At 33.1% G+C, this 26,302-nt stretch overlaps 1 protein-coding gene across 4 annotated transcripts; it reads right to left on the bottom strand.

Moving 5' to 3' along the window:
• Nucleotides 1-6,187: 6,187 nt before the first annotated feature.
• On the bottom strand, nucleotides 6,188-26,197 carry LOC117680350 (sialin-like). 4 transcript variants are annotated; one of them, XM_066076990.1, is made up of 14 exons: nucleotides 26,019-26,196; nucleotides 23,165-23,357; nucleotides 22,801-22,886; nucleotides 21,289-21,382; nucleotides 20,781-20,926; nucleotides 19,918-20,005; nucleotides 18,689-18,778; nucleotides 13,650-13,783; nucleotides 12,655-12,804; nucleotides 12,326-12,458; nucleotides 11,927-12,072; nucleotides 11,736-11,828; nucleotides 8,813-9,023; nucleotides 6,190-8,213 (listed from the first exon to the last, which is right to left on the bottom strand). In XM_066076990.1, exons 2-13 carry the CDS (start codon nucleotides 23,310-23,312, stop codon nucleotides 8,859-8,861), a joined length of 1,473 nt encoding a protein of 490 aa, XP_065933062.1. In that variant the 5' UTR covers nucleotides 23,313-23,357; nucleotides 26,019-26,196; the 3' UTR covers nucleotides 6,190-8,213; nucleotides 8,813-8,858. The 4 variants fall into 4 exon arrangements, with proteins under 4 accessions (XP_065933063.1, XP_065933061.1, XP_065933062.1 ...); XM_066076992.1 differs by having other exon boundaries at nucleotides 6,197-7,074; XM_066076991.1 differs by having other exon boundaries at nucleotides 6,188-9,023; nucleotides 25,952-26,197.
• Between the last annotated feature and the right edge of the window lie 105 nt (nucleotides 26,198-26,302).

Here is a 26,302-nt window from a genome sequence, read left to right as displayed (position 1 = left end):
TCCACTGAATTCTTTGTACACTACATTGGTTGTCCATTATGGACATAGATAACGGTTCGCTTTTGGTGTGTAGAAAAGGTTAGGATAATGTACATGTATTTTATAATATCAAATACACCATATATCACAAAAGCATTTATAATTGCAATAATATTACCGATATGTCAAACGATTAATTAACATATCTTCTCTAAAATCTATGATAAACTCGTAAGCAAATAACAAAGAAAAACCTTAGCTATCTTTAACCACTCTGTTAACAAACTCTAAATTGAAATTCTGACTTTTGAGTTATATTGATAACTACGATATTGCAAAATTCGGTACGGTCGTAGCGTAATAGCAAATCTCTCACTTTTGAAATGATGATCATTTTTTAAGAAGACATAAACTCGTCGAATTTACAATTATACATCTTCGCTAGCCAAGGGTTTTCGGTCCACTTTGCTCCCCATAAACCCTTGGCGGATTTCACTGCGAAAACCCGGTGACGAGCTCCGTTTTATGATTGGCTGCAGCTGCGAGTAGCTGATCCAATCGCAGTGCTTGTACAAAGAAAAAAAGACAACAGTTCCACTTGTCACAACCTATTACTCCGTCCTCAAGAACAAAGAGTTTTTGAATTATTTATACTAACGAAAGTTTGTGCAGATAGAGCAATAAGACGGACATATTTACTGTTTCCATTATGGACCGAACTGACAAAATATTAAATGGGAAGAAATGACAGTTAGTATAGTTCTTTGATGTTTCGTATGGGCTTTGTAGTTTTAGCTAGCGTGCAGAAAAATAATTTTTTCTGCAATGTTAGCTACATAATGTTTCTTCACACCCATTTGTTTGTTTTAAGAGATTGTTCTTGGAATTACTCTCTCTATTTTTTTTTCAGAACGATTATCATAGCCTTTCACTGCAAAACATGTACCTTTTGCCTCAACTGCAAAATGGGTGCGCTACGGCCGTGGCAGTGCATATTCATGCTTTAGCGTTTAGATCCTTTTGACAAGCACGTCAACAAGATAATTATATATGATGTAACAACCAACCTCATTTGAAAGTATAGAATACTAGTAAAGTATATATCAAATTAAATAAATTTAAAGTCATACCATTTAGTGTAAATCTCCATGTATAATATATCAGCGCAATGCAACAACATTTGTGAGGTATGTCCAAAGCACAATTTTTTTTAATCAGTATTGTCGACATCGCGCAGCGTTGGCCAACATCGAGACGACATTCTTTTATTATCGTATATATCGAAGGCATTTAATTGCAGCGTAACCCTATATTTGTTAACATCGCAATGTTGACCAACATCAAGTCGACATTGTGTCTACATCGTGCACCTTCTTTTTTGTTTACATCGTCAACATCGTCGACATGCATCACAATATTGATTGACATCGAGTCAACATAGCGTCTTCGACATAACATTGTATACGTTGCGATATCAACAATGTTAACTTCAAAGAAATATCGGCAATGTCGACACTTTAAAATCGATATCGGTTCAATATCGTGCAATGTTATATCGATATTGTATCAATAATGTATGCATCGCGATGTTGACGATATCAAAAAAAAAAATATGTAATGGACATATAGCCCTATATCCTGTTAACATTGTCGACATCGCAATGTTGACCAACATCGAGTTGACAAGTCTACATTGTTCGCCTCCTTTCTTGTTTACATCGACACGGGATCTATGGCTCGGATAACAATACATCAGTGGAATATGCAAATATTTTAAGAGGGCTGGATGGTCATGATCATCTTTACACTATATTAAACTTCGAAAAAGAAGAGCTCTGAATAAAGAAATGGCATAATATCCAAATATCTGGGGGTTTTTTTCTTTAATATGATAGTTTATATTAACTACATGTAAACATATCATATTTGAAAGCTGTTGACCGCCCAGCCTCTTTAATATCATGTAAACTTCTACATCGTGCAGTTTAATGAACTCACTATGCAATTGTTTTGAGTAGAATTGACACTTTTTTTATCTGGATATACTTCATATCCTGAATATTTGCAGACTCACCATTTATGAAATGAATACTTTGTAAAAAAAAAAAAAAAAAAAAAAAAAAAAAAAAAATTCAAAGTTCTAACACATTCGCTAGTAAAGGACTATGTGCGGTATGGTCAAATATCTGCCCCCGATTTCAACCAATTTTTAAATAGTATCGTATAAAAATCAAATCTTCACAAATCATTGTATAGAGGATGCCTATAACTTTTATCTTGATTTAACGAGGCCGGGTCTAATTTTTTCTGCCCTAGATTATTGAATGAAATTTTTTACATGTCATTGAATTTCTACTGATATAATTATTATTTTAAGATAAAAAAAAATAAAACATTTACCACACTGTTTGTTTAGGGGGTCATCTCAAAGTTTGTTAATTTTTAACATAGGACCCTATGGGATTTTGCTTGAAATGTATCAATTTTGCACATTTTTTACATTTTTTTTAAACTTCTGCCCTAGGGATTTCTTTTTCTGTTCTACATATTAAAGTTATTGCTAAAAGGCATCAAATGGTCAAATAAAAAAACCCTTTTGCCTCCTGGTTTGTTCCAGGGATCTTATCAAAGTTGTTTTTTTGTATACCCAATTTCCCAGTTTGTAAGATAATGGCTATTTTTTATTTGAAAAAAGCGGAAATGGTGATCTTTATAGTATTATTAAAACATTCAGACACATTTAAGTAATAAATAAATATATAACATCTCATATTAAGGGTCATTAATATAAAATACATGGTTACTGTCTTGAAATATATGACAGAGGGTTAGGCTTGCTGAACCCTCTTCACGTTTATTACCAAAGCCCAAATATAGCTTATACTTCGAGACATTTATGTTTATTCCACAATATAAAATCAATTTTACGCATCAAACGAGCCATTTTCAACAAATTTCGCTGAATATCTGCAGTTGAAACTATCACGCCATGGCGTCAACAACGCAAAAAGATGACGTCACAATACAAATGAAACGCTGCGCGAAAGCGTGCGTACTCGTTCTGTACTCGGCCTCGTTAAGGTATCCCACTCCTCAATGTTGTTGTATCAAGATTTTCTTGAGAAGTATATCATTGAAATCTGTAGACAAAACAAACTTAAATAATACAAAGATAATGGGGGATCAGTATCCATCCCTCTGAGTTATGGCCCATTTAATTTGACCTTTTTGCACCTAAAATGCAATTTCATCCTGATTAGGATTTGTTGTCAGTATTTTTGATTAAGCAAACTTATTTCTTCAAATAGTGTTTTAAATTATGCACAATGGTCACACTGAATAGAGGGATTACGAAAAAAATTTGTACAAAGCTGCATAAATTTTTTTGTGACCTTTTTGCACTTAAAATAGACAATTTCTATAATAGTTACAATTTGATTTGAAATAAACACTTTTTGAATATCAAGAATTTTATAAGATTAATCCAGTTTGCCTAAATATGTATTCAGTATCATTTTGACATAATATAACATGGGGGTGAGTGATGTCAAATTTTTAGATATAGGGCTTCAAAGGTAAAATTCTCGCAAAATTTGGCTTAAAAAAATTCAGACGTTCTATATATATGCATGATTTTATGCTAAACGGCTATCACATTCTCAAGATTTGATTTTGTACATGTCACACAGAACCTATAAAATATGTTACAAACCTATCAAATGTTAAAAATGTGAATAGTGAATAAAGTATAATAAAAAGAAAAGTATATTGAAAATTCATAAAATTGCTTGTTTCTGTCATTTTCGTCTAAAAAACCTTCTGCACGAAAAAATAGTTCCCAAAAAAACATGTTTTTTTCTTGAATTCAAATGGATTTTCTTCATGAATGTTGTGTAATTATGAAATAATAATCTATCTGTGATGATTAAATAAATAAAATCATATTCATTTTACATATAATGATCATCTGCGCAATGAAATCAAAACATGAGGAGTGAAATACCTTAAGTCATCATTGCTCACTCGCTGTTTATCTATGACGTCACCTAAATGACCTTATTCCCGCAAATTTGCAAAAAAATGAAGATATTCTCATTTTTGCTCTACTGGCACTGTACCAGTTATCGGCTAAAATTTAACGTTTTCTTTTCGTAATTCCTTATTAGGGTCTTCCGTTTTCAACGGAAGACCCTCTTGTTATTCTATTGTTTCTTTTTCATTATTATTATTTTTCTTTTTCTTTATTTTTCTGACTTTTTCAAAGCTTAATATCTCAATAAGTTTTCAACAGATTTACATGAAACTTTCAGGGATTATGAAGCAATATTGTGCCTCAAAGTTTTAGAATTTTCAACTACAACGTCACTTCCGTTTTTACGTTACGTCAATTTTTAAATTTTAAAAAAGTGATTTTGTCCAGGGCGTTTTTCAAAAACGGTTCAAGATAAAGACTTGGAATTTTCTGTGTTGAAGCAATGATCGTTTTTATTTGGACATAAGACTGGAAATTAGTTTCCGTCACTTCCGGTCTAAACTGGAAGTGTTTTAAAATTTTCGAATTTTCGAATTTTTCAGTTTAATTTAAAATGTTTACGAGGTTTGTAGAGTTTGTTATGCTGAACACGAATCTGAAATCCGTTTGAAAATCGGACGATGCATTACAGAGATATCGGGGGTTAAAAATTGATTTTTCCGGAAATTTTGATTCCGCGTCCTTGGTTTAAAAAATAGCGTAATGTTCAAAGTCAAATTAACTCGTACCAAAAATAATCGTTAAGTCGTACTTGAACACATTCGGATTTTTTTGTTAAGTCGTTCTTGAAATCAGAAAGGTTTTTGTTAAGTCGTACGTAAAATCATTCGTATTTTGTTAAGTCGTACCAGGAATAATTCGATTTTTTCATCTTTTTATTTTAGTTACTCTTGTTATTGGTTTAAGGGCTCTGCTTCATACAGGAACTTCCAGCTTTACTTCCGATATTAACGGAAGACCCACTCGTTGCTTTGCAACGAGCTTTGCTCTAGTTTCTTGATATTTTTGGATAAAACTTGACATACTTTAAAAAGTGAACTCCTTATTTATCAATCTGTTAGTTTATATCATTATTTAGAACCCAAAACATCTTGTTTTGTGCTTTTAAGCACGCCCCGAATTTGCCGAGTTTTAACGATTTACTGTACCAGTTATCGGCTTCGTGATAATAACATAGTAAAAATCCGTGTTCATGTTGATTTTATACTCTGCTAAATGTAGTTTGAATTATGCCCCTTGTGAGGTCAGACTAATGTATTCGGGGTCATGATACATTATAAACAAAACTCATAAAATAATTCGTTTATTATCGTACGGTAATACACCAAATCGTATATTATTCAATACATAATTGTGCAATCAGGCGTTCAATTGCGCTACGAATCTCTCGGAAATTCGTGAATTCCTTTTGTTTATACATGTTAAATGTATTGATTTTATATGTCAAATCAAAGAAGGGATATTATAACGTATCACAAAGAGGTAATATTCTATTTTTAACTTATTACGTCACTTCCCCCACTGCTGAAAGTGCAAAGATGTAAAATCAGCGGTAAACAATGATCGTTTAAGCTCATGTATAAAACATATTCAAGAAAGTTTTCAAGCAAACTTACTTTTCTTTATTCGAAAAAGACGACTGAATTAAAAAATCTTGGATTGTTGCGTGCTATAAACCCGAACTCTCAGTTTAGCCGATAACTGGTCTTAGCCGATAACTGGTACAGTACCAGTATATTTTGCATTCGGAAGTATAGAGCGCAGGTCTGCTCATGTGCGATAGTTATACATATTATACTATAAAGTGGTACTTGAGCAAGCCTACGCTCGATGTTTCCCAGTCGAAAAACCATCGGAAAACACCCATATTTTGCTACAAAACATCAGTTTATCAAAATAATGCAATCTTCATGACGTCATTACTACATTATGACGTTACTGTGGTGATAACCTTTTACACCATTATTTCCAATATGATTTTAACTATCTTTTACCTTATTTTTAAAGCTCTTTCTAAAACTTTGATTTTGGGGGCAAAAAATGCATAAAACCGAACATAGTCCTTTGTCACAGTGACTATAAGTGCACTAAATACCATTGAATGAGGAATGTTGTCTTCAGGTTCTTATCAAAACAAATCTCTCTCTCTCTCTCTCTCTCTCTCTCTCTCTCTCTCTCCAAACAGATTGTAAACAGTTAATCTATTTTATTTTTGACATACATATAAAACAACAGTAAAGTCATTACAACACTGAGATCCTGACAACAAATAACAAAAACAGAGGTATAATTGTAAATAAATACTTCAGTTCTTGGGAACACATTTCACGTTTGATATTTCATCACTATACATGTACAGTGATATCTTAATATCTGGTTTTAGCACAATATATAGAGAAAATAAATAACTATAATAAGTACATTAAACAGAAAAATATGACAGCAAAATACAATATGGATCTATGTATATTTTGCAAACCACGGAAAATATGTACCAATTTCTCCAATCTGAGAAAGCTGTGTACACCCTGCATAATGACTTAAAACAATTGTATCCGTTTTGCATGGTTTATAAAAATACATATTTAGTGTCTGTTGTATATCAAGACAAGATCGTTTTAGTAAAATAAAATCATGTGCTAGATTTAAACTACAGTCCATTGATACCATACATGACAAATACCTGGTATTATTTTCACTCATTTTAAAGAATATATACCCCCGGTATCCAAAGTTGATTTTCTTAATAATGGGCTATGTAATGAAAGTGATATCACAAATAACACTACATTTGATGTTCTACAACATTTCATATATCTTTTTTATCTTGTTATCATGACTGTTAGGGATTATATATTGTGGATTTCATTTGTTCCACATTCTATAATGTGACAGGCAATCGAAAAATAAATATACAGGTATATTTTGTATGCTGAAGAATATGTACTTTGGTCCCACCTGAAAACACATTTTATCAATAAAATTCAATAACAAATGGTGTAAAAGAACTCAGAATAAATTTCATTAGATGTACCTTCCTCATTCTGTTACACTATCAATATCTGTTACACATACAAAGATAACATTAGCTTGTACAATTTCCTAAGAAAAAAACAGGACTGGAATGAAACTTTAAAATGTATAGGTAAAATGGAATGAGGTAAAATATTATACATCAGTCTGTACAAGTTGTATACATTTTTTACATGGATATTTTTCCTCAAATCACAGACCCTATTATCATTTAAACTACATGTTGTCCCTCAATATTCTTAAAGCTGTGTATCTGTATATACCAAAATGTCGATTTGTACTACTGTGGATAGTGTACCATGTTCTGGGTGTAGTACAGCACCATTTAAGTTTAAAGCAGATAAAGAACCACGTGTATAAACATTAACTGGAGTCCTTACCTAAATGACACACATTGTACTGTTACACAGTAGTAATAGCACTTTGCCTATAATTATATTGCTATATGTTTGCTGCAATTGCGTGTTCTTTGGCAAAAGAAAAATGTGCAAGCCTTAAATTTCAGCACCAACAAATAATAATTAATTATAAACCACAGTATGTTCCAAACAGTCATTCTCAATAAATAAAAGTAAAAACTATCATCATTTGAAAAACTGAGAGACTATCTTTTAAAAATGCAGTACCTTATGGCAATAACTTATTCCAATATCAAAATAATATTCTAACAAACAAACAAATGATAATATACGCCATCAAAAAGAGTTTGATGCAGAAAGACAAGGTTAACAAATAAAAGTATACTAGTGAGTTAACAAACAAAATGATATGTTCAGAACAAACACATTGGTAAAAAAAAAATGTAAAATTATTTTCAATGCTAACACATGTGCATGTATTTGACTAGTTTATCAAATCTTTTCAAAAGTTTCACTCTGTATTTCATTAACATAACATCAACTTTAAATTCACATTCAGGTAAACATGGGCAATTGAACAAAATAAGAGCACCTCATGCAGTGGAACCAGTCCTTCAACACTTTCATGCAGGAAATCTCCCCAATGACATATACATGTATATGGTAACATGAATGACTCTATTCACTCTACAGTCAGCAGTAGAAATATGATACCATAGTAATTAAGTGAATGCCAGACTGTCTGTGGATTTCTGACTATTTCCATGTGCAGTTCTAGAGTTCTAGAAGGGAAGGGTGTTCCAGACCCCCTAATAAATTAAGATTTATCAAATTAATAACATAGTCAAATAGACTTTGGACCTTCCCTAACAAATAAAATCCTCCTGTAGACCACTCATTAACAATTTCTGGATCTGCACATGTTCAAGCTCATTAACAATTTCTTGATCTGCACATGTTCAAGTTCTATGACTCTTATAAAAGATGACAAATGATGAATAAATAAGAATATTAAGTACTCTATCTTGGTGATTGTCATGTATGCCAAATACATGAACTCCAATGAGTAGGTAAGTCTAATTGTAATAAAAAATAATTAAAACAGTCATATAAAAATATATAAATTAAACATTGTGGCTAAAGAAGTGCTCCCATTGAACAATGAGTGATTACAAGTGTTCTAAAACTAAGAATATACATTCTATCTTATATACTCCTTACAACAAGAATTTAATGGCATACTTTAAAGCAACTTCTTTTTTGGTAAAAATCATAACATTATACAGTTAAAATCTGGAAAAAAAACAATTATTGCTCTTTTACGCAAAACCTGCATTATAAATTGTCAACTTGGAGATCTACCACACTTAAGGCAGACAAAATACAAAGATACATCTATACCACTCACAACATTTATCCACCATTTACATTGGTTCAGAGGATATCCTCCATCTTTAAAGATCATCTCTGGTATTCTCATCTACCTGGGACATATAGCCAGTGGGAACCTCCGCCCATGACTGTCTGTGACCAGAGGCAAACAGCCCATATATGACACAGCCCCCCAGGTAGATCCCTGCAGCCAGGTAAAATACCACCTGCCATTCACCTTTATCATGCTGTAACAAAGAAAATTTACAATTCATTTTCTGAAGATATTTGGTCATTTAGACAAAATAATTTCCTAAGCAAGGACATCACTGAGATGTTGGCCATCTCAAAATGCACTCTTTAGTATAGAATATAAGGAAGAAATCTGTTGATGAGAAACAGTGGTTTGACCTTAAGAAATGAACTACAAAGTTCATTTAAAGTCATTGCACATCCTTAATCAACAAACACTCTATTTGTGAAGTAGGAATGGTGGGAGCTATACAGTCTGGACTAGGTATTCATACAGATATGACATAACATAGAAAATGAACTCTCTTCAAGTTAACACAAAATGAGTGAAACATGGGCCAGGGTGATAAAACTGGATAGAAAACATGCTATAAACTAGAATTCTGCAGATATTGACCTTGACTTTTGACAAAGAAACTTGATTTAAGGTCACTGAACATGGGCAAAATCAGATAAAGTTTGAGCTACATTGGGTGATCCAGACTGAGCAACTGGGAGAGAAAATATTGTCTGAACAAGGATTTCTACAAAAGAGTTCTGTTTTGACCTTTACTGCTAATTTGAAACATTGATAAAGATCAATGCACATAAGATTAAGCCAGGGGGAGAGAACCTTTTGTATTAACGAGGCCGGGTCTAATTTTTTCTGCCCTAGATTTTTGAATGAAATTTTTTACAAGAAATTCTACTGATATAATTATTATTTTAAGATAAAAAAAATAAGACATTTACCACACCGTTTGTTTAAGGGATCATCTCAAAGTTTGTTAATTTTTAACATAGGACCCTATGAGATTTTGCTTGAAAAGTACCAAATTTGCACATTTTTTAAACTTCTGCCCTAGGGATTTCTTTTTCTGTTCTACATATTAAAGTTATTGCTAAAAGGCATCAAATTGTCAAATAAAAAAAATCTTTTACCTCCTGGTTTGTTCTAGGGGTCTTATCAAAGTTAGTTTTTGTACGCCCAATTTCCTAGTTTGTCAGATAATGGCGGAAATGGTGATCTTTATTGTATTATTAAAACATTAAGACATATTTAAGTAATAAATAAATATATAACATCACATATTAAGGGTAATTAATATAAAAATACATGGTTAATGTCTTGAAATAAATGAATTAAGCGATATTTAGGCGGGTTAAGAAAACGTGACAGAGGGTTAGGCTTGCTGAACCCTCTTCACGTTTTCGACCCGAGCCCAAATATAGCTTATACTTCGAGACATTTATGTTTATTCCACAATATAATATCAATTTTACACATCAAACGAGCTATTTTCAACAAATTTCGCTGAATATCTGCAGTTGAAACTATCACGCCATGGCGTCAACAAAGCAAAAAGATGACGTCACAATACAAATGAAACGCTGCGCGAAAGCGTGCGTACTCGTTCTGTACTCGGCCTCGTTAAACTGGGTTTTTACTCAGATATCTGCTTGACCTTGATCATGGACCTAGACAATTTGTTAAATGTCAGTTTATATTCTTTGATCAAAGATAATCAGTGAGTAAAGTATGATCCTTATTGGGCCAAAGGGAGAGAAATATAGTCTTGTCAAGTTATATCCCATCCAAAGGGATGTCATTGGATTTACAAGATTAATAAGCATGACACATTGTCTTGGAAAGGTTTCTGATTGTTGGTACCCAAAGAATATTCCTTTTTTTATAAATATTTCATAATCATATGTTCATATAACCAAATGTTGAGTACACAATAAGTTTTGAATCCAGGTTTATTACGATAAATTCAGGTATATCCTCTTGTCATCAGCACCAGTGTTAGCCTCATTTTACCCTCTAACTCTTTGTACCTTTTAGTTTGAGTCAAGGATTTTTTGGTAAAAGCTGACTTAACCATGGAGATTTATTTGCAATTAACTCCAGTTTGTGAGATGTGTATACTTCCGTGCCCCTTAACTAATTGCAATTTCTGTCTATTTCCCCATATAAAGTGTTGAGATAATTTAAATTCACACTGGTATCAAAGTGTAACTCTTTGTCTTCCTCCACATTCAAAAAGCTTAAAATTCTTCCAGAAATGCATAAATCAAGTTATTTACACTATATGAGGAAACCCGACATGTCCAAGATACTGAGAGGAAAACTGAGGAGTAACAGTTAAGGGAATTACAAGTAGTAATATCACAATAAACCTAAACCATATTTCAATCTCCTGTACAGGGAAGGGAAATTACAAATAGTTAAGGAAGAAGGTATAGTAAAACACAGTTATAGCAAACACGCTTATAATGAATTGACGCGTACAGCGAAGTCAATTTCATTCCCCAAGTCTCTATTTCATGTTGTAAACTTGACGGATATAGCGAATTACGCTTATAACGAAGTTAAATTGCCCATCCCTGGGACTTCGTTATAAGCGGGTTTTACTGTAAATGGAAATAGTGCAATGAACTCAATAACAATAATCATTACATATTATGCGCATGTAGTACTGAGCAACAGATACATGTTGCAGACAGTATCAACATGCATTGCTCTTACTATGATGGAATAACATCTACAGCAGTTGATAATTTTTTTATTTATATGACATTGCTATATAATAAGTCATCGTCGTAACCCACAGGTTTTCTATCCGTTACACTGTTGAAAGCAGTGTAACAGAAAGAAAACCTTTGGGTTCCCATGATGATAATAAGTAAAAAAGACTAAAAATATATGACAAATAGATATAACTTACCTGGTTACTGACTATCACACCAGTTAATGCTGGACTAACAATTCCAGGAATAGTAGCAAAGGTATTAGAGATTCCCATTAAGATACTAGCATACTGAAAATCAACAATTTTACGAATACATTTTGAGGTATGTTATAAAACTTCGTTTAACAATTCAAGTTTAACAATGAATGATGATAACATGCTGTTACCTGTGGAGCTATATCTAGATGATTGACACTGAACCCTCCCCAAGCAAAGCCTCCCAGACCCACCGCGATAGTGAGGCAGACAATGGCTGCCACTGGGGTCATCACATAGCCGGCGGCAACCATAAACACCATCTGACTCAGGAAAGCTGCAATATCATGGAATGAGAGAATTGGTAAATATATGTCTGCATGCAATATCAACAACCTTGACACACAGTAAATAAATACAAGTTAAAGCCAATGGCAAAACAATTTTAATGCAAGTAGATGATATTAAAATATATAATTATGGAGTAGAGATGGACCACCATAGAATATTTAAGAACACAACCATTAAGTATATAACAAAATTTGTATGACTGTAATCTCCTTTTTCACTGAAGATACAAGCTCACTTACCTCCACATGTGAAGATTTTCCTGACTGCGACTACTGACATCTCAAAGCGAGCCAAGAGGTAGTCTGCCAGTAACCCACAGTTCATCACTACTAAGCCCATCACAAAGTATGGCAGGGCAGCCAAGTATCCCGCCTACACATAACAAAAGGACTTGGTATAAAACTAACACCATCCAACAATTATCTTTCATAAAATTTCAAATAACATACTACATGATTATACTTTTTATGCAGTCTTAGTAAGACTTTGAGCAACGATTCCTTAAGGTTTTGCTAAAATAAATCATATTAACTTGCTTTCACTCCATAATACATGTACCGGTACTTACATTTTGCAAGTCAAAATTCAAAGCATATTTCATGAAACTTGGTAGCTCAGTTAACCAGGTGTAGAATCCCCAGTTTTCAGCAAAATGGGCAGCAACAATGGCCCACAGAGCTGGAGATCTTAATATATCCAACCATGGTGGGAGTAAATTCTGTTTGAAAATAAAAAAAAGATTAAATGTGTTTTGAAAAATAAATTAGATGAAAAGAACTACTTATGAATTCCTTAACTTAATTCTAGTTAATCAAGATCTAGTAGGCTAAATGATTCCAGAGTGTCTTTTTGGTGCTAGAACCATTATGACGTCATAATTGATTTGATGAATCTTTTCCCGTATTTTATGGCTTTAAAGGAATTTTGTAGAAAATACAACAATATTTTGACATTCTATATTTAATCACGGGAAAAGTAATCCTGGTACCTATATTCAATTTGACATCCTTTTAAAGAGGAGGTCAAAAACTTCTTTAATGCTGTTTTTGGAGAGACTGTAGGCAAACTAGATATATTTCATTAGTCAAAAAAGGATAAAACTCCGAGATTTGTTACTTTTATCCTTCATATTTCATAGAAAGTGGTTTTTTTTAAACATGATTTTTGATTGTGTTTATCAAAAATTTAAGCCCCGGTACACCCTATCAAACAAAGATATTGTTATGAAGCATCATTGAAAGAATTTATATCTTGAATTTCATGAACTTGTAGGCACCTTTCATTTACTAGATCTTGACCTTAAGTAATAGTTCATTCCTCAGTATAATCTTTAGTGCCAAAAACATTGCCCATAGTTATCAAGAAGTCAGAATTATTTTTTCATTTCTCATATATCAATTATTGACATTTACTAGGTCTACAGTTGAACTTAGATATTTCGAACACTGATAACTCATATACACTGGATATGTCAAAGAGATTTGTAGTTCTGTGTATGCAACAAATCAAGTTAAGCAATATACCTGTCTTTGACTTAGTCTGACGTTGTGTACACAATATTACCTCTGTCTGTTCCTCTGTGTAACCTATACTGGACTGGATGTAGTCTAGTTCTGTGTCTGTAATGGTGGAATGTTTTGCAGGACTCTCTGCTATCATAAAACACCAGCATACAAACCACAGTATGCCAAAGCTACCTGTAAAACAAAGAGTTAGTAGAAGGCTTGATTCTTTAATTATTCTTTTATCTCCGGAAATCATTATTTAACGCCTTGAAACATTGAGTAGACTTACAATTAGTATTCAAAATTATTCAAGGAAGGAGTTTAACTAAAATAAATCATTGCAAAGAGAATTCAATTAGAAAAATATTTCCAGAAATTCAAAATACCAAAACAGAAATTATGTCAGCGATGCAAAGTTTGGAGTTGGTATATTAGTTCAAAATATTAGACCTTAAATTTTATATCATGATCCATATAAAACCAAAAGATGGAATGCAATGGAAATTCAATGCTGTCAATGGTTTTCATTACCATAAAGCTAAGGTAAATAACTCACAAATGTGATCAGTCTGACTAAATAACATCACAGGTAATACTGTGGTTCAGGCTTGGGGCGAATTACATTGTAAAGTAATGCATTGCATTACCATTACTTCATGAATTTGGGCATTAAATTACCATTACCATTACTTGATTTTCTTGAAGTAATGCATTACATTACCATTACATGAGTAAAGTAATGCATTACCATTACCATTACTTTGTTTTAAAGAAGTAAAGCTAATAAAGAGTTTTTGCAAATGTTTCAAATATAAAACACTCTTTAACATATCTACAGGTTCATGTTCAGTATCAGGTTCAAATTCAATGACTGTACATACAAGAGTCATTCTTTATTTGCTCAATATATAATAATCTTGTGGCATTGTGAACAACATATTACATAAGTAAAAAGACATTTGGCATGATACAATGTCAGATATGATATAGAGACACTGAATTCGTGCATAATAGAAACAATTTATGGAATAATGTTGCAGTTATTAAAAAGCTAAATAGAGATATTTCCCCAGATAACACAAATCTTTATAATTTTGGACACTTACCGTAATTGTATTTATTTATAGACAGAGGGTTTTTCACAGTTATATTTCTTAATATATTTTAATCGAATTCCTTTATGCTGAGGACACTTTAAGACAAAAGATTGCTGTTGCACTTTATGATCAAAGTTTCAAAGGTTTCATCTTTTAACTGCATCCTATTAGTTTGAAAATCTTCCCAGCTATACTAAATAAACGTTATACAGGTGCAGTGGAAGCTGGGACTGAAAGATTGTTTGACAATCTTTATCTTAGGATAAATAAAGTGAAAAGATAGAAAAAATGCATGAATCTTGTATTTTCTGTCAGTCAAAACTAATGTACTTAATATACATGTACAACAGAGAGAGAGAGAGAGAGAGAAAAATTATTTTCAAATGTGTTATAATATTGGAAGTGATTTTGATTTGCAGTGGACAGTGCATTCATTTTGCCCTTAAAAGTGCATGTCTGTCCCCTATTCTATTGGGACATGGCATAGGGAAGGGGATTGGGGTGTTTAGCACTTCTTATAACAATAGATTGTTTTGATACTTAGGTTATCCTGGGGGCATAGTGTGTTGTTGACACATCTTTATTGAAGTGCAAACTAATTGGAGTAAATTGTTTAAATGATTTAAAACTCTTAAAAACAAAACAAAAATGTTATGAAAGTACTGTGTTGTTATATCTAGTAATATAAACAATTAAACAAGAGGCCCATGGGCCACATCGCTCACCTGAGGAACAATAGGTATGATAAAGTCAGCTTAATGGAGTCATAATACAAACAATCTGGACAATGTACAATAATACATGTAGATCCTGTATAAATAAAATCCATTTTTCCCCCTTGGAACTCGGATAGCCCTGATTGCTGCCAATATTTACAAGAGCAGACTTTAATCAGCGCTCCTGCACATATATAGGGACTCAAAGTTACGCAGGCAGGGATGACCGCACACCTACCCAACTCACAGGTACCAACGTTAACGCAAGCAGAGATAACGCAAGCAGGGATGACCACACACTTGCGCTAGAAAGGCCAGAACACCAGCAGGGATGACCATACACTAGTGCTCCGCCGCAACCACCACCAAGACAAGCAGGTATGACCGCTCACTTGTATTAATGCGATACAGGGCAGGAAGGACCGCACACTCTATATCGTAGGTTAGAAAAACACGAAGATTAGATAGAGCAGGGATGTACACACCCTCAATCTCTCCAAACCTGTTCAAGTTTAACCCCAAACAGTCACTCATCGCAAAGTAATATACACTGTCCCTATATATGTGCCGGCCTAAAATAATTCATAGTATAGTAAATTGGAAATCAAAAATAAACAAACTAATCAGGCCTAACCCAAAACTACTTATGCAGAACAACTTATATACATTGAATATTTATTATTGTATAAAAATAATCATCACAATAATTGGTTAACAGTGGATGCATTAATTAAAATAATCAAGAATCAATAAATCAAGGGCAATAACTCAAAACAGTAATACAAAAAGATTCTAATGAAAAAATAGCTGCCTGCTTCAATTTTATAGTCATATCACATGTTGAGTATTGCAGTTCTCAAAAAGATCCTTTACAATTGTTTATATATGGGATATTTAGCTACATCAAACTCTGAACCTTCTTGTCCTTGAGCCAAAGTCTTAACAATTATAAAGAATCATCTTGCTGATTAGTTTCTGAGAAGAAGATTTTTAAAGATTTACTCTATATATATTCCTATGTAAAACTTTAACACCCCCCCCCCTATGTGGCCTCACCCTACCCCCAAGGGTCATGATTTTCATAACTTTGAATCTACACTACCTGAGGATACTTCCCACAAGTTTAAGCTTTCCTGGCTGATTAGTTTCTGAGAAGAAGATTTTTAAAGATTTACTCTATATATTCCTATGTAAAACTTCGACCCCCCCCCCCCCCCATTGTGCCCCACCCTACCCCCAGGGATCATGATTTTCACAACTTTGAATCTACACTACCTGAGGATGCTTCCACATAAGTTTCAGCTTTCCTGGCTGATTAATTTCTGAGAAGAAGATTTTTAAAGATTTACTCTATATATTCCTATGTAAAATTTTAACACCCCCCCCCCAATGTGGCCTCACCCTACCCCCAGGGATCATGATTTTCACAACTTTGAATCTACACCACCTGAGGATGCTTCCACACAAGTTTCAGCTTTCCTGGCTGATTAGTTTCTGAGAAGAAGATTTTTAAAGATTTACTCTATATATTCCTATGTAAAACTTCGACCCCCCATTGTGGCCCCACCCTACCCCCAGGGGTCATGATTTTCACAACTTTGAATCTACACTACCTGAGGATGCTTCCACACAAGTTTCAGCTTTCCTGGCTGATTAGTTTCTGAGAAGAAGATTTTTAAAGATTTACTCTATATATTCCTATGGTAAACTTCGACCCCCCATTGTGGCCCCACCCTACCCCCGGGGGTCATGATTTTCACAACTTTGAATCTACACTACCTGAGGATGCTTCCACACAAGTTTCAGCTTTCCTGGCTGATTAGTTTCTGAGAAGAAGATTTTTAAAGATTTACTCTATATATTCCTATGTAAAACTTCGACCCACCATTGTGGCCCCATCCTACCCCCGGGGGTAGTGAATTTCACAACTTTGAATCTACACTACCTGAGGATGCTTCCACACAAGTTTCAGCTTTCCTGACTTTCTGGTTCTTGAGAAGAAGATTTTTGAAAATTTCTCGAAATTTTTCATTAATTTCTAATTATCTCCCCTTGAAAACGGGTGTGGCCCTTAATTTTCACAACTTTGAATCCCCTTTGCCTAAGGATGATTTGTGCCAAGTTTGGTTGAAATTGGCCTAGTAGTTCTTGAGAAGATGTTGAAAATGTGAAAAGTTTACGGACAGACGGACGGACAGACGGACGACAGACAAAATGTGATCAGAATAGCTCACTTGAGCTTTCAGCTCAGGTGAGCTAAAAATGAAATTTTATTTTTAATTTTTATTTTAACTAAAATTTTTTATTTCAAGAATTATTTCTTTCTTCTTTTTAATAAAGTTAATCAAATTCAATTTCAGCTATTCATTTATTCATCACATTTTTTAAAGTGAACATGCATAAATAAGCATAGTAATGCAAAGTAATGCCATGTAATGCCAGCATTACTTTAGATTTTTGAAAGTAATTCATGACATTACCATTACTTGTAATGCTAATTTTGTGGCATTACACATTACTAGCATTACTTTGAAAACATGTAATGCATTGCAATGCATTACCATTACATTTAACATTACCCCAAGCCTGCTGTGGTTTCATCAATATTCGTTGAATACCAATTTTCGTGGATTTTGTTGTTTGGTTGATCCACGAAATTAAATGTTCATTGAAGTGCAATTTTTATTAACATTTTGTATTGATTATTAGGGTCATTGGCCACGAATTTAAATATCCTTAAAACTGTTATTTTTGCTTTATCCATGAAAATTGATGCCCTTGAATATTAATGAAACCACAGTACATGTACAGGTATTTAAAACAGAAAAATAAAAATGAAAAATAGTGAGTAATAAAACAAATATATTTGTTATACTTTCATGTTAAATACTGAAATCTGATTGGTTAAGACGCAGTTCATAATCCTTTCTATTACCCTCAGCGTTAGCAACGCACTTAGCAACGGGTAACATTAAAAATTGTTACATGCGCGAAAATTATGCGCGTACGGTTCGCTGTAGAATTCACGTTATTCCTATATAAAAGCAGTAAAATTTTCTTTAAAATTAAGACATTCAGTATAACAAAATAAATAGTGCCTGTTTGGGAGGATAACAGTTGAAATTGACACCCCTCAAAAACCATTGTCAACCTCCGCTTCGCGTCGGTTGACAATGGTTTTCTCGGGGTGTCAATTTCAACTGTTACCCTCCCAAACAGGCACTATTTATATACTATCATTCAAATGATAATCCTGTCATGTTTTACCTGTTGTATTTACCTACCAAACAAATAGAAGATAGATGGCCACTTGTATCCTGCAGAAAACAGACCTCCAGATATCAGCAACGATAGCACTGTCCCAATATAGGAACCTATAAAAGTTCCATAAAAAGATTGTAATCTATATCATACTAGAACTTAAGAACTAATGGTTAGCACATAAGTAATACTTGCTATGAGAACACATCAATCAGCTACTGATTATCATAATACATGTTAATGTACACCAAGGTCCTCTAAAATATTCCCTTCATTTCTTGCTATCTGATCATATCATCACTTCATTTCTATACACATTCAAAGTAGCCTAAGCAAATCCAAAAACATAGTTTTTGGTTCAGTTTTTTAATTATCAAATGAATCTTAATATGGTGCCATGTTTACAGCCATGAAATTAAGTTCTACAGGATTAAACTTTTTGAGATGGGTAAATCACATCAAGACTTCACTGCAATTTAACACAGCAGCTTGTTGAAAGCAAAATGGACAAAGAACTATATATGATATGAGTTAAATTTGGCCCCCATAATTCGCCATTTTTTAAGTGTTTCGGGTACAACAAAAAGTTAACTTATTTCTTAGAAGAGTTGATATAAGATATATTTTTTATATATTCATTTGATCTATTTGCACTCACTGGCAGTATATGACGTCAGAAGTGACGCTATTTTTAGAATTCAATCAAAATCGGTCAAAAATTGACATTTTCCTTATCTTTTTACGAAGGGGAAACATAGAGCGCATGCTTGAACAAGATTAATTTTCTTGTCACTTATTAGTCTTGGCTAGATACATCTCGGATTAAAATATTTGGTTTGTTCAAGCATGCGCTCTATGTTTTCTGAAAGAAAAACTGCTTGAAAACAAGCTGTTTTATGCTAAAAATGCAAAAATGGCGGGAAAAGGTTGTCTTTACGATTTAATATTTCTAAATTGTGGGCACTTGAATCAAAATGAATATTATGTAATCACATCACATATATATCTGTTCTAAAAATCAAAGAATTACAGTAAAATGATGATGTTCATTTTAGGGGGCCATTTTAGGCCCATATCATATATAGTCCTTTACTATGAACTACTAGCTTGTTTCATTCATTACAACATATGAGAAAGTCCAAATTTATTATACATGTAATACATTTGCCACTATATTGTATCACTTATTAACTGTATTATATTACCAGCTTATAACACAACAGGATAAACATATAGAAATTATCATTCAAACCTGAAAAAGCAAATGCAGCCAGTCTGGTTTTCTCCAAAGGTGGTGCCCATTTGGCCCATATGGCATGAATGGAGGGATAGGTCACTCCCTGAAGTCGGAAACAAGCCATATAGTTGTGATATGTAAATTTTTTCTCATAATATAATAGATACATGTATCATGTTCTCATTTTAATGGGCTTTAAAATACATGTACTATGTTTTTCTTTTATCAGAAATCAAACTGTTAATATACATGTTTGGTTACATTTCTCTTAACTTTTTCAATCTAACCATAGGAGATCTATCCTAGCACAAATCCCATTAACTTTGTTCAAAAGGTGGATGGAAAACAGAAATAATTTGCACACATATAACAAACTGTGAAAAAGGTACACCACTTTAATTACATTTATCTATCATTGTTGTCAATATTTGGTAAACCTTCCCCAACATACTCCTGTCTCGTTAATCGAACTGTATGGAATTGAAAAATCATGATTAAGAAACTAGGCAAAAATGAGGCAAAACTTTAAATATATCTTTCATTTCATTTTTAGGCAAATGTGGTGGGTTTAATTTGGCCCATTAAAGGATTCATTCTTTTATGATATGATATATTGATCATAGCTGTGTTCATCTCTGATATCTGAGAGTTTATTTTGGAATATAGTATTTCGTGACGGCAACCACGCAGAATAGATTTTTTGGTTGAAAATGAGTTAATAATTAATTGATGTTAATCAATATTTGCCTCAATGCAGTGAAAGAGACAAAACGATTTCAATGAATGTGTCATTAAAGTGAAATGTCAAAAGTAAGGCACTTATATATATTGGACTTTTTCTATATAGGTATATGCATGCAGAAACAAAGGTAATATACCTCACACAGCCCCTCCAGAACTCTCACAACTACTAACAAAGTTATGTTGGGCTGAGCACAGAATGGGGTGAGGATAGTCAAGACTGCAGTTATAAATATCCCACCACCAAAGAGAAACTTCCCTCCAAACCGGTTGGCAAGGAAACCTATTGAAATATGGCAAAAACTGAATTAAGTATCCACCCTATCTTAAATTCAAACTTTATACATCTGCTGATTATGAGCTATTTTTAAAGCTTCTGAATTTTATAGTTAAATGCAGTAAACAATTATTAAAACAAATTATACATTACATAGAAGTTTGAAAGTTAGAAATGTTTATAATAAACTAGCTGATAATTCTCCACTTTATATGAATCACAATTCTAAATTCTACTTATTTAATGTTTACAGTATAATAGGATTTATAGAACTACAGACTGTTGTAGTGTTAAACCAACAAAAATAAAATGAACACATTTTATTACTCAATTAAGCTAAACTTAATAACAAAGATTTCATAATTTACCTCCTGGTAACTGAGTGAAGATGTATCCATAGAAGAAAGCCCCTAGAATGAGGCCCTGCTGTTTAGGACTCCAGTCAAATCCTGGTTCAATCAGCTGAAAAGAAACATTGAGCTGTAAATTATCATCATCATTAAAATACCATTATATAGAAACAATTCTTTTCAAAGGGCCTTTTCCTTGGTTATCTGTATTTGATTAACAATATATTATGATACAACACTATTACAGGATCATGTTTGCATGATAATGTAAATTCCCTATTTTACACGAGTACTTCATTCCGCAGTTTTGTATCAAATCGCGAGAATATAAAATTGTGATCAACAATTTTTTTTATAATTTCTTATAGTTCAAAACTGTCTGAAAAATAAAAGTGTGATTTAAAAATTTGCGAGAGTCACTTCTTGCGATTTTATGCGAAAATTAATTTCTCGCGTTTAATTAGGAATCTACTGTAATATCCTGAGTTGCAGCATTTTAAGTAATTTCTGTTATCTTTAAAATGCAGAACTTTGTACTCTCAATGTTGTTCCAGGGGTAGCAGATATTACCGGTACATGACATTCCTTCTACACAACATACAACATATTGGTTCTAGAGTTGAAGATTTAAAAAATTAACTATATGTTCTATTTGCACTGTTTTGCTATTAATAATTGCCTTTTTTTCTCCTAAATATAAATATAATTATTATATCTTAAATTCACTTTGAAAGGTATAGGAAGAGAATCATTTGAGAAATGCAATCCTCCTTTAACTAAGAATGTTAAGTCAACTTTGTTTGAAATTGGCCCATTGTTTCTATAGGGAAGATGCTGAAACTGTCAAAATGTAAAAAGTTTACAAACAGATATATTCCAGACAATGTAAGCATTAAAGAAAAAAGTGAGCAAGCTTACATACCACAAACTCCCCCATTACTTGACAATTCTACACATAATGACTCGCAGGGTACCCATCAAATACACAAAATGATTTGATAAAGAACATAACTTGCAAAATATTATCAGATGAAAACTTGCTGCAAATATGCACATCTTTTCCTTTCTCAACCACAAAATTCTTAATTCAAGAGGGCCAAATTTTCAGAAAAATAACGTTGATGGAATCAGAATTTCCTTGTAACATGTGTATCTAATCATAGTGTCCTATATATACCTTTAAAGTTTCAACAAACTCCTTACAGCGGTTAAAGAGGAGTTGTGCTTACAAAGAAACAGGACTGACAAACTGACTCTCAGACAGGTAAAAAACATTATACTCCTTGCAACTTCATTGCGTGGGGCATAATAATCTTAAAATAAATTGATTTATAAAGAAAGGATTTTTATATCCCAATATTTCATTCATGTATTATTGGTTTCCTTAATTTTGGCATTCAAACAACAAAAAAACACTTACATGAATGTATTTTGCATTCTCATGTTATTATTTCATCTTTTAAAAAATATGTTGCATTTAATATTTCAACATATAACAACTTCAGAAATACATTAGAATTGCTTACTTACCGTACTTGACTCATTTGTGACATTGTACTTTGCAACCATAGCCACAATGGCTATGCTCAGATTTGCTCTTAAAGCATAAATATTACCTGAAAAACACAGTCAATGAACTTTAATAATAATCACAATACATGTAACATAATTTAAATTCATTTATAAATATATTTCCAACAAGAAATTATCTACTTTGTAGATGTACCAAAAACTTGCATATACATTTAATAAATAAACTTCATAAAATAACTTATAAATTATAACCTATAAATAATGCTTTGTTAGACATGTACTAAATTTTCATCATTATACACGAATCTGTATATCAACATTATACATTGCATGATAATTGGGCTTCTCAAAAATTGCTTACAGAAGCCAAAAAAGGCCATGATTCCGACGACATATCTCTTTGGGAATCTTCCCAGGAAAGATAGCTTTTTGTTGCACAGGTCATGGCGTTCCTCAGCTGTCTGGAATGAGGCTGTTATTGGCCGTTTCTCAAGAGAGCTCTCTGCCATGGTTATATGACTAGTTGCTGAGGGCTATACACCCTTAAGTCAAGGCTAAAAAAATAATCAGTAAGATCAAATTTAACCATACCCAGTTAATTTGATAATGGTTATTTTATGCATTTTTGATAAGATTACATGTACTAAACTACATAAGTGCTGCGATATTAGAACCGTTTTAACAAGAGCTTGGACTTTTGGTGGGATTTTACTATCTGGTTTGCTCATCAAAACAAGCTGTCAAAAATTGACCTCCTTTCTAAGAGAACCTCATTTTTATTCATAGACTTTAAATTAAACCATTGCTCTGCCGTATGAAACTGACGTTTCAGCGAAATATACATCCCTGGATGAAGTCGGGCGAGTGTGATTGTGTTTAATGTATGCATATATATTAGCAAATTGCAGGAAAGTTAACCATGAATAGACCCCGCCTTCATCAAATCGGAGTTTATCACGTACTGCCCAAAGTCCAAGCTCTTGTTAAAATGGTTTTAAATGAATATCCCAGTTGGGAATCATATGTAGTAAGAAAGGATGAATGAGCATATAAATACAATGATAATAATATATGACTGGACCGGGAATCAAACCCATGACCCCTGCAACTCTAGTCAGGAGCTCTACCACTGAGCTACCCAGGCCGATATCCACGGCCCATATAGCCCCAACTACTACATTCTTCCCTCCTTATATAGTCTTCGACCCATAAGGCCCAACACAATCTAATAGGAAAGGAGGAATATTGAAAATATATGGCTGGACTGGGAATTGAACCCAGGATCCCTGTAACTCTAGTCAGGAGCTCTACCACTGAGCTACCCAGGCCGATATCCAAGGTCCATATAGCCCTAACTACTACATTCCTCCCTCCTTAAATAGACTTCGGCCTCGAAGATCAACCCTGGTTCTTTCCCTGGCAGGAGTTAACCTGTCAGTTCCAGGGGAAGGTTACGGCACCAAATGTAATAGGAAAGAAGGAATGAGCATAACATATTGCTGGGTTGGGAATCTAACCCGGGACCCCTGTAACTTAGTTAGGAGCTCTACCACTGAGCTACCCAGGCCGATATCCATGGTCTATATAGCTTAAACTTCTACACATATAATATAGGCCTGGGTTCAAATCCCATGTGTCATTATTTCTCCCATCCCATTACATTTGGTGCAGTGCCATCCCATGGCACTGTCAGACAGGTTAACTCCTGCCAGGGGAAGAGCCTGGGTTGATCTTCAAGGGTGAAGATCATTTAAGGGGAGAAGAATGTGATCATAAATGTGATGGTCAGACAGGTTCAAATGACGGCGTCATATAGCTCAGTTGGTAGAGCACCTGACAAATTACAGTCAAGTCGTACCCAACCCGACTCGCACCCAAACCAACTCGTACTCAAATGGTCAGGTCATACTTAAAACTATGTGGTTCACTCGTACCCAAATATTTGAGTACGACTTCACTAGTCAACATCGTACCCACGGGGAAAAAATATATTTATAATAAGAAAATAAAATACAATAGTTTTAATTCATATGTTATGTTTTTTATTTATGTTTTATTTAACAGATTTATATATATAATATACAAACATCCCTAGATATCAGTGTATTTGAATACGGGCAGATTAATATTTATTATAAGAAAATAAAATGAATGGCTTTTATTCGTATGTTGTTATGTTTTGTATATTATCGACAACATTAATATGCGAATTGTATAACAAATATAAAAGAATCTGTTATAAAAATCTAGTATACTATATAATAGTTCTGTACTTAAATGCGGACGGATCAAAGAATGATTCTGAGCAGGTCAACTATCATCAATTAAAATTAAAATTTTAAAAATTAAAATCAAAATTAATTGCTTTATGTGATTCCGTTCAACCGATCAATCAATGAGAAGATCAACATGGTTCGAGAGAGGTGTGTTTCCTGCAAGAAAATTAATGGTTAGTAAATTACTATATTAGATATTGTTTTATAATTAAAACATATTTTTTTTTAGTAATCAAATGGATTAGGCAACAGGCAAAGTTAATTTAAAGTTAAATAAAACATAAATAAAAAATATAACATATGAATGAAAACTATTGTATTTTATTTTCTTAGTATAAATATATTTTTCCCCGTGAGTACGAGTTGACTAGTGAAGTCGTACTCAAATATTTGGGTTCGAGTGAACCACATATTTTTGGGTACGACCTGACCATTTGAGTACGAGTTGGTTTGGGGGCGAATCGGGTTGGGTATGACTTGACTTGATTCCCACCTGACTAGAGATTCAGGGTGGCTGGGTTTTAATACCGGTCTGATCCGTAATAATTTTTTCCATCTCGTTACAATAGAAATAATTTTAATTAAAACGCACCAAAGAATCAAGAGATTATGATGTGAATCATTAGACCTAAAAAATCAAATTCTGACTAAAGAAAAGGTTCGAATTTAACATACCATGGACGTCAGTATATTCGTCCCTTAACATAAATATACATTATATCACATGCTTACATTCATTTCGGCAGGGACGTATATACTAATTAAAGTCCCTGATTTCAGCTGTTCAATTAATAATTTTTGAAGTGACCAACACATTTAAATAGGTGTTCGATAAAATATCGACAGAGCTTAAGAAAAATTCAGCAACTTGCATCATGCATAAAATGAGTTTTCTCCAGTCACTTTGACTGATAAAGACATGTAGATTGATCTACAGACCTCTTTCTGTTCACCATATGGTTTCACATGTCAAGTTTTCCGCCATCTTTTTTGTTTACGATAAACATCCAACAGGGATAACGTACGGGCGTTCTCATTGGTTTACTTTTAGGGTTATCGAATTCTCACTGAACCAAACGAAATGCATTAAATTTAAGTTTTCATCTTAAAAACCAACTCATATTGAATCATTTTCTAATTTCCAATATAAAAGCTCTAATTTTATTGCAAATGATAGTAACACTTAAGATGCATGGTGTTTAATTATGATAAATATTTCATAT

Source organism: Magallana gigas, chromosome 2 (genome assembly GCF_963853765.1).
Source record: "Magallana gigas chromosome 2, xbMagGiga1.1, whole genome shotgun sequence".
Taxonomy (NCBI): domain Eukaryota; kingdom Metazoa; phylum Mollusca; class Bivalvia; order Ostreida; family Ostreidae; genus Magallana; species Magallana gigas.
This window is presented reverse-complemented; position numbering and strand designations above follow the sequence as displayed.

Excerpts from the sequence above, each read along its gene's own strand:
- LOC117680350 (XM_066076991.1), bottom strand. The coding sequence starts at position 23,312 with ATGGCAGAGAGCTCTCTTGAGAAACGGCCAATAACAGCCTCATTCCAG. Across the intron at positions 11,829-11,926 it reads ATCTAGATATAGCTCCACAG|TATGCTAGTATCTTAATGGG; the intron begins GTAACAGCATGT and ends GTTGATTTTCAG. Across the intron at positions 9,024-11,735 it reads GTGTGATAGTCAGTAACCAG|CATGATAAAGGTGAATGGCA; the intron begins GTAAGTTATATC and ends TCTTTGTTACAG.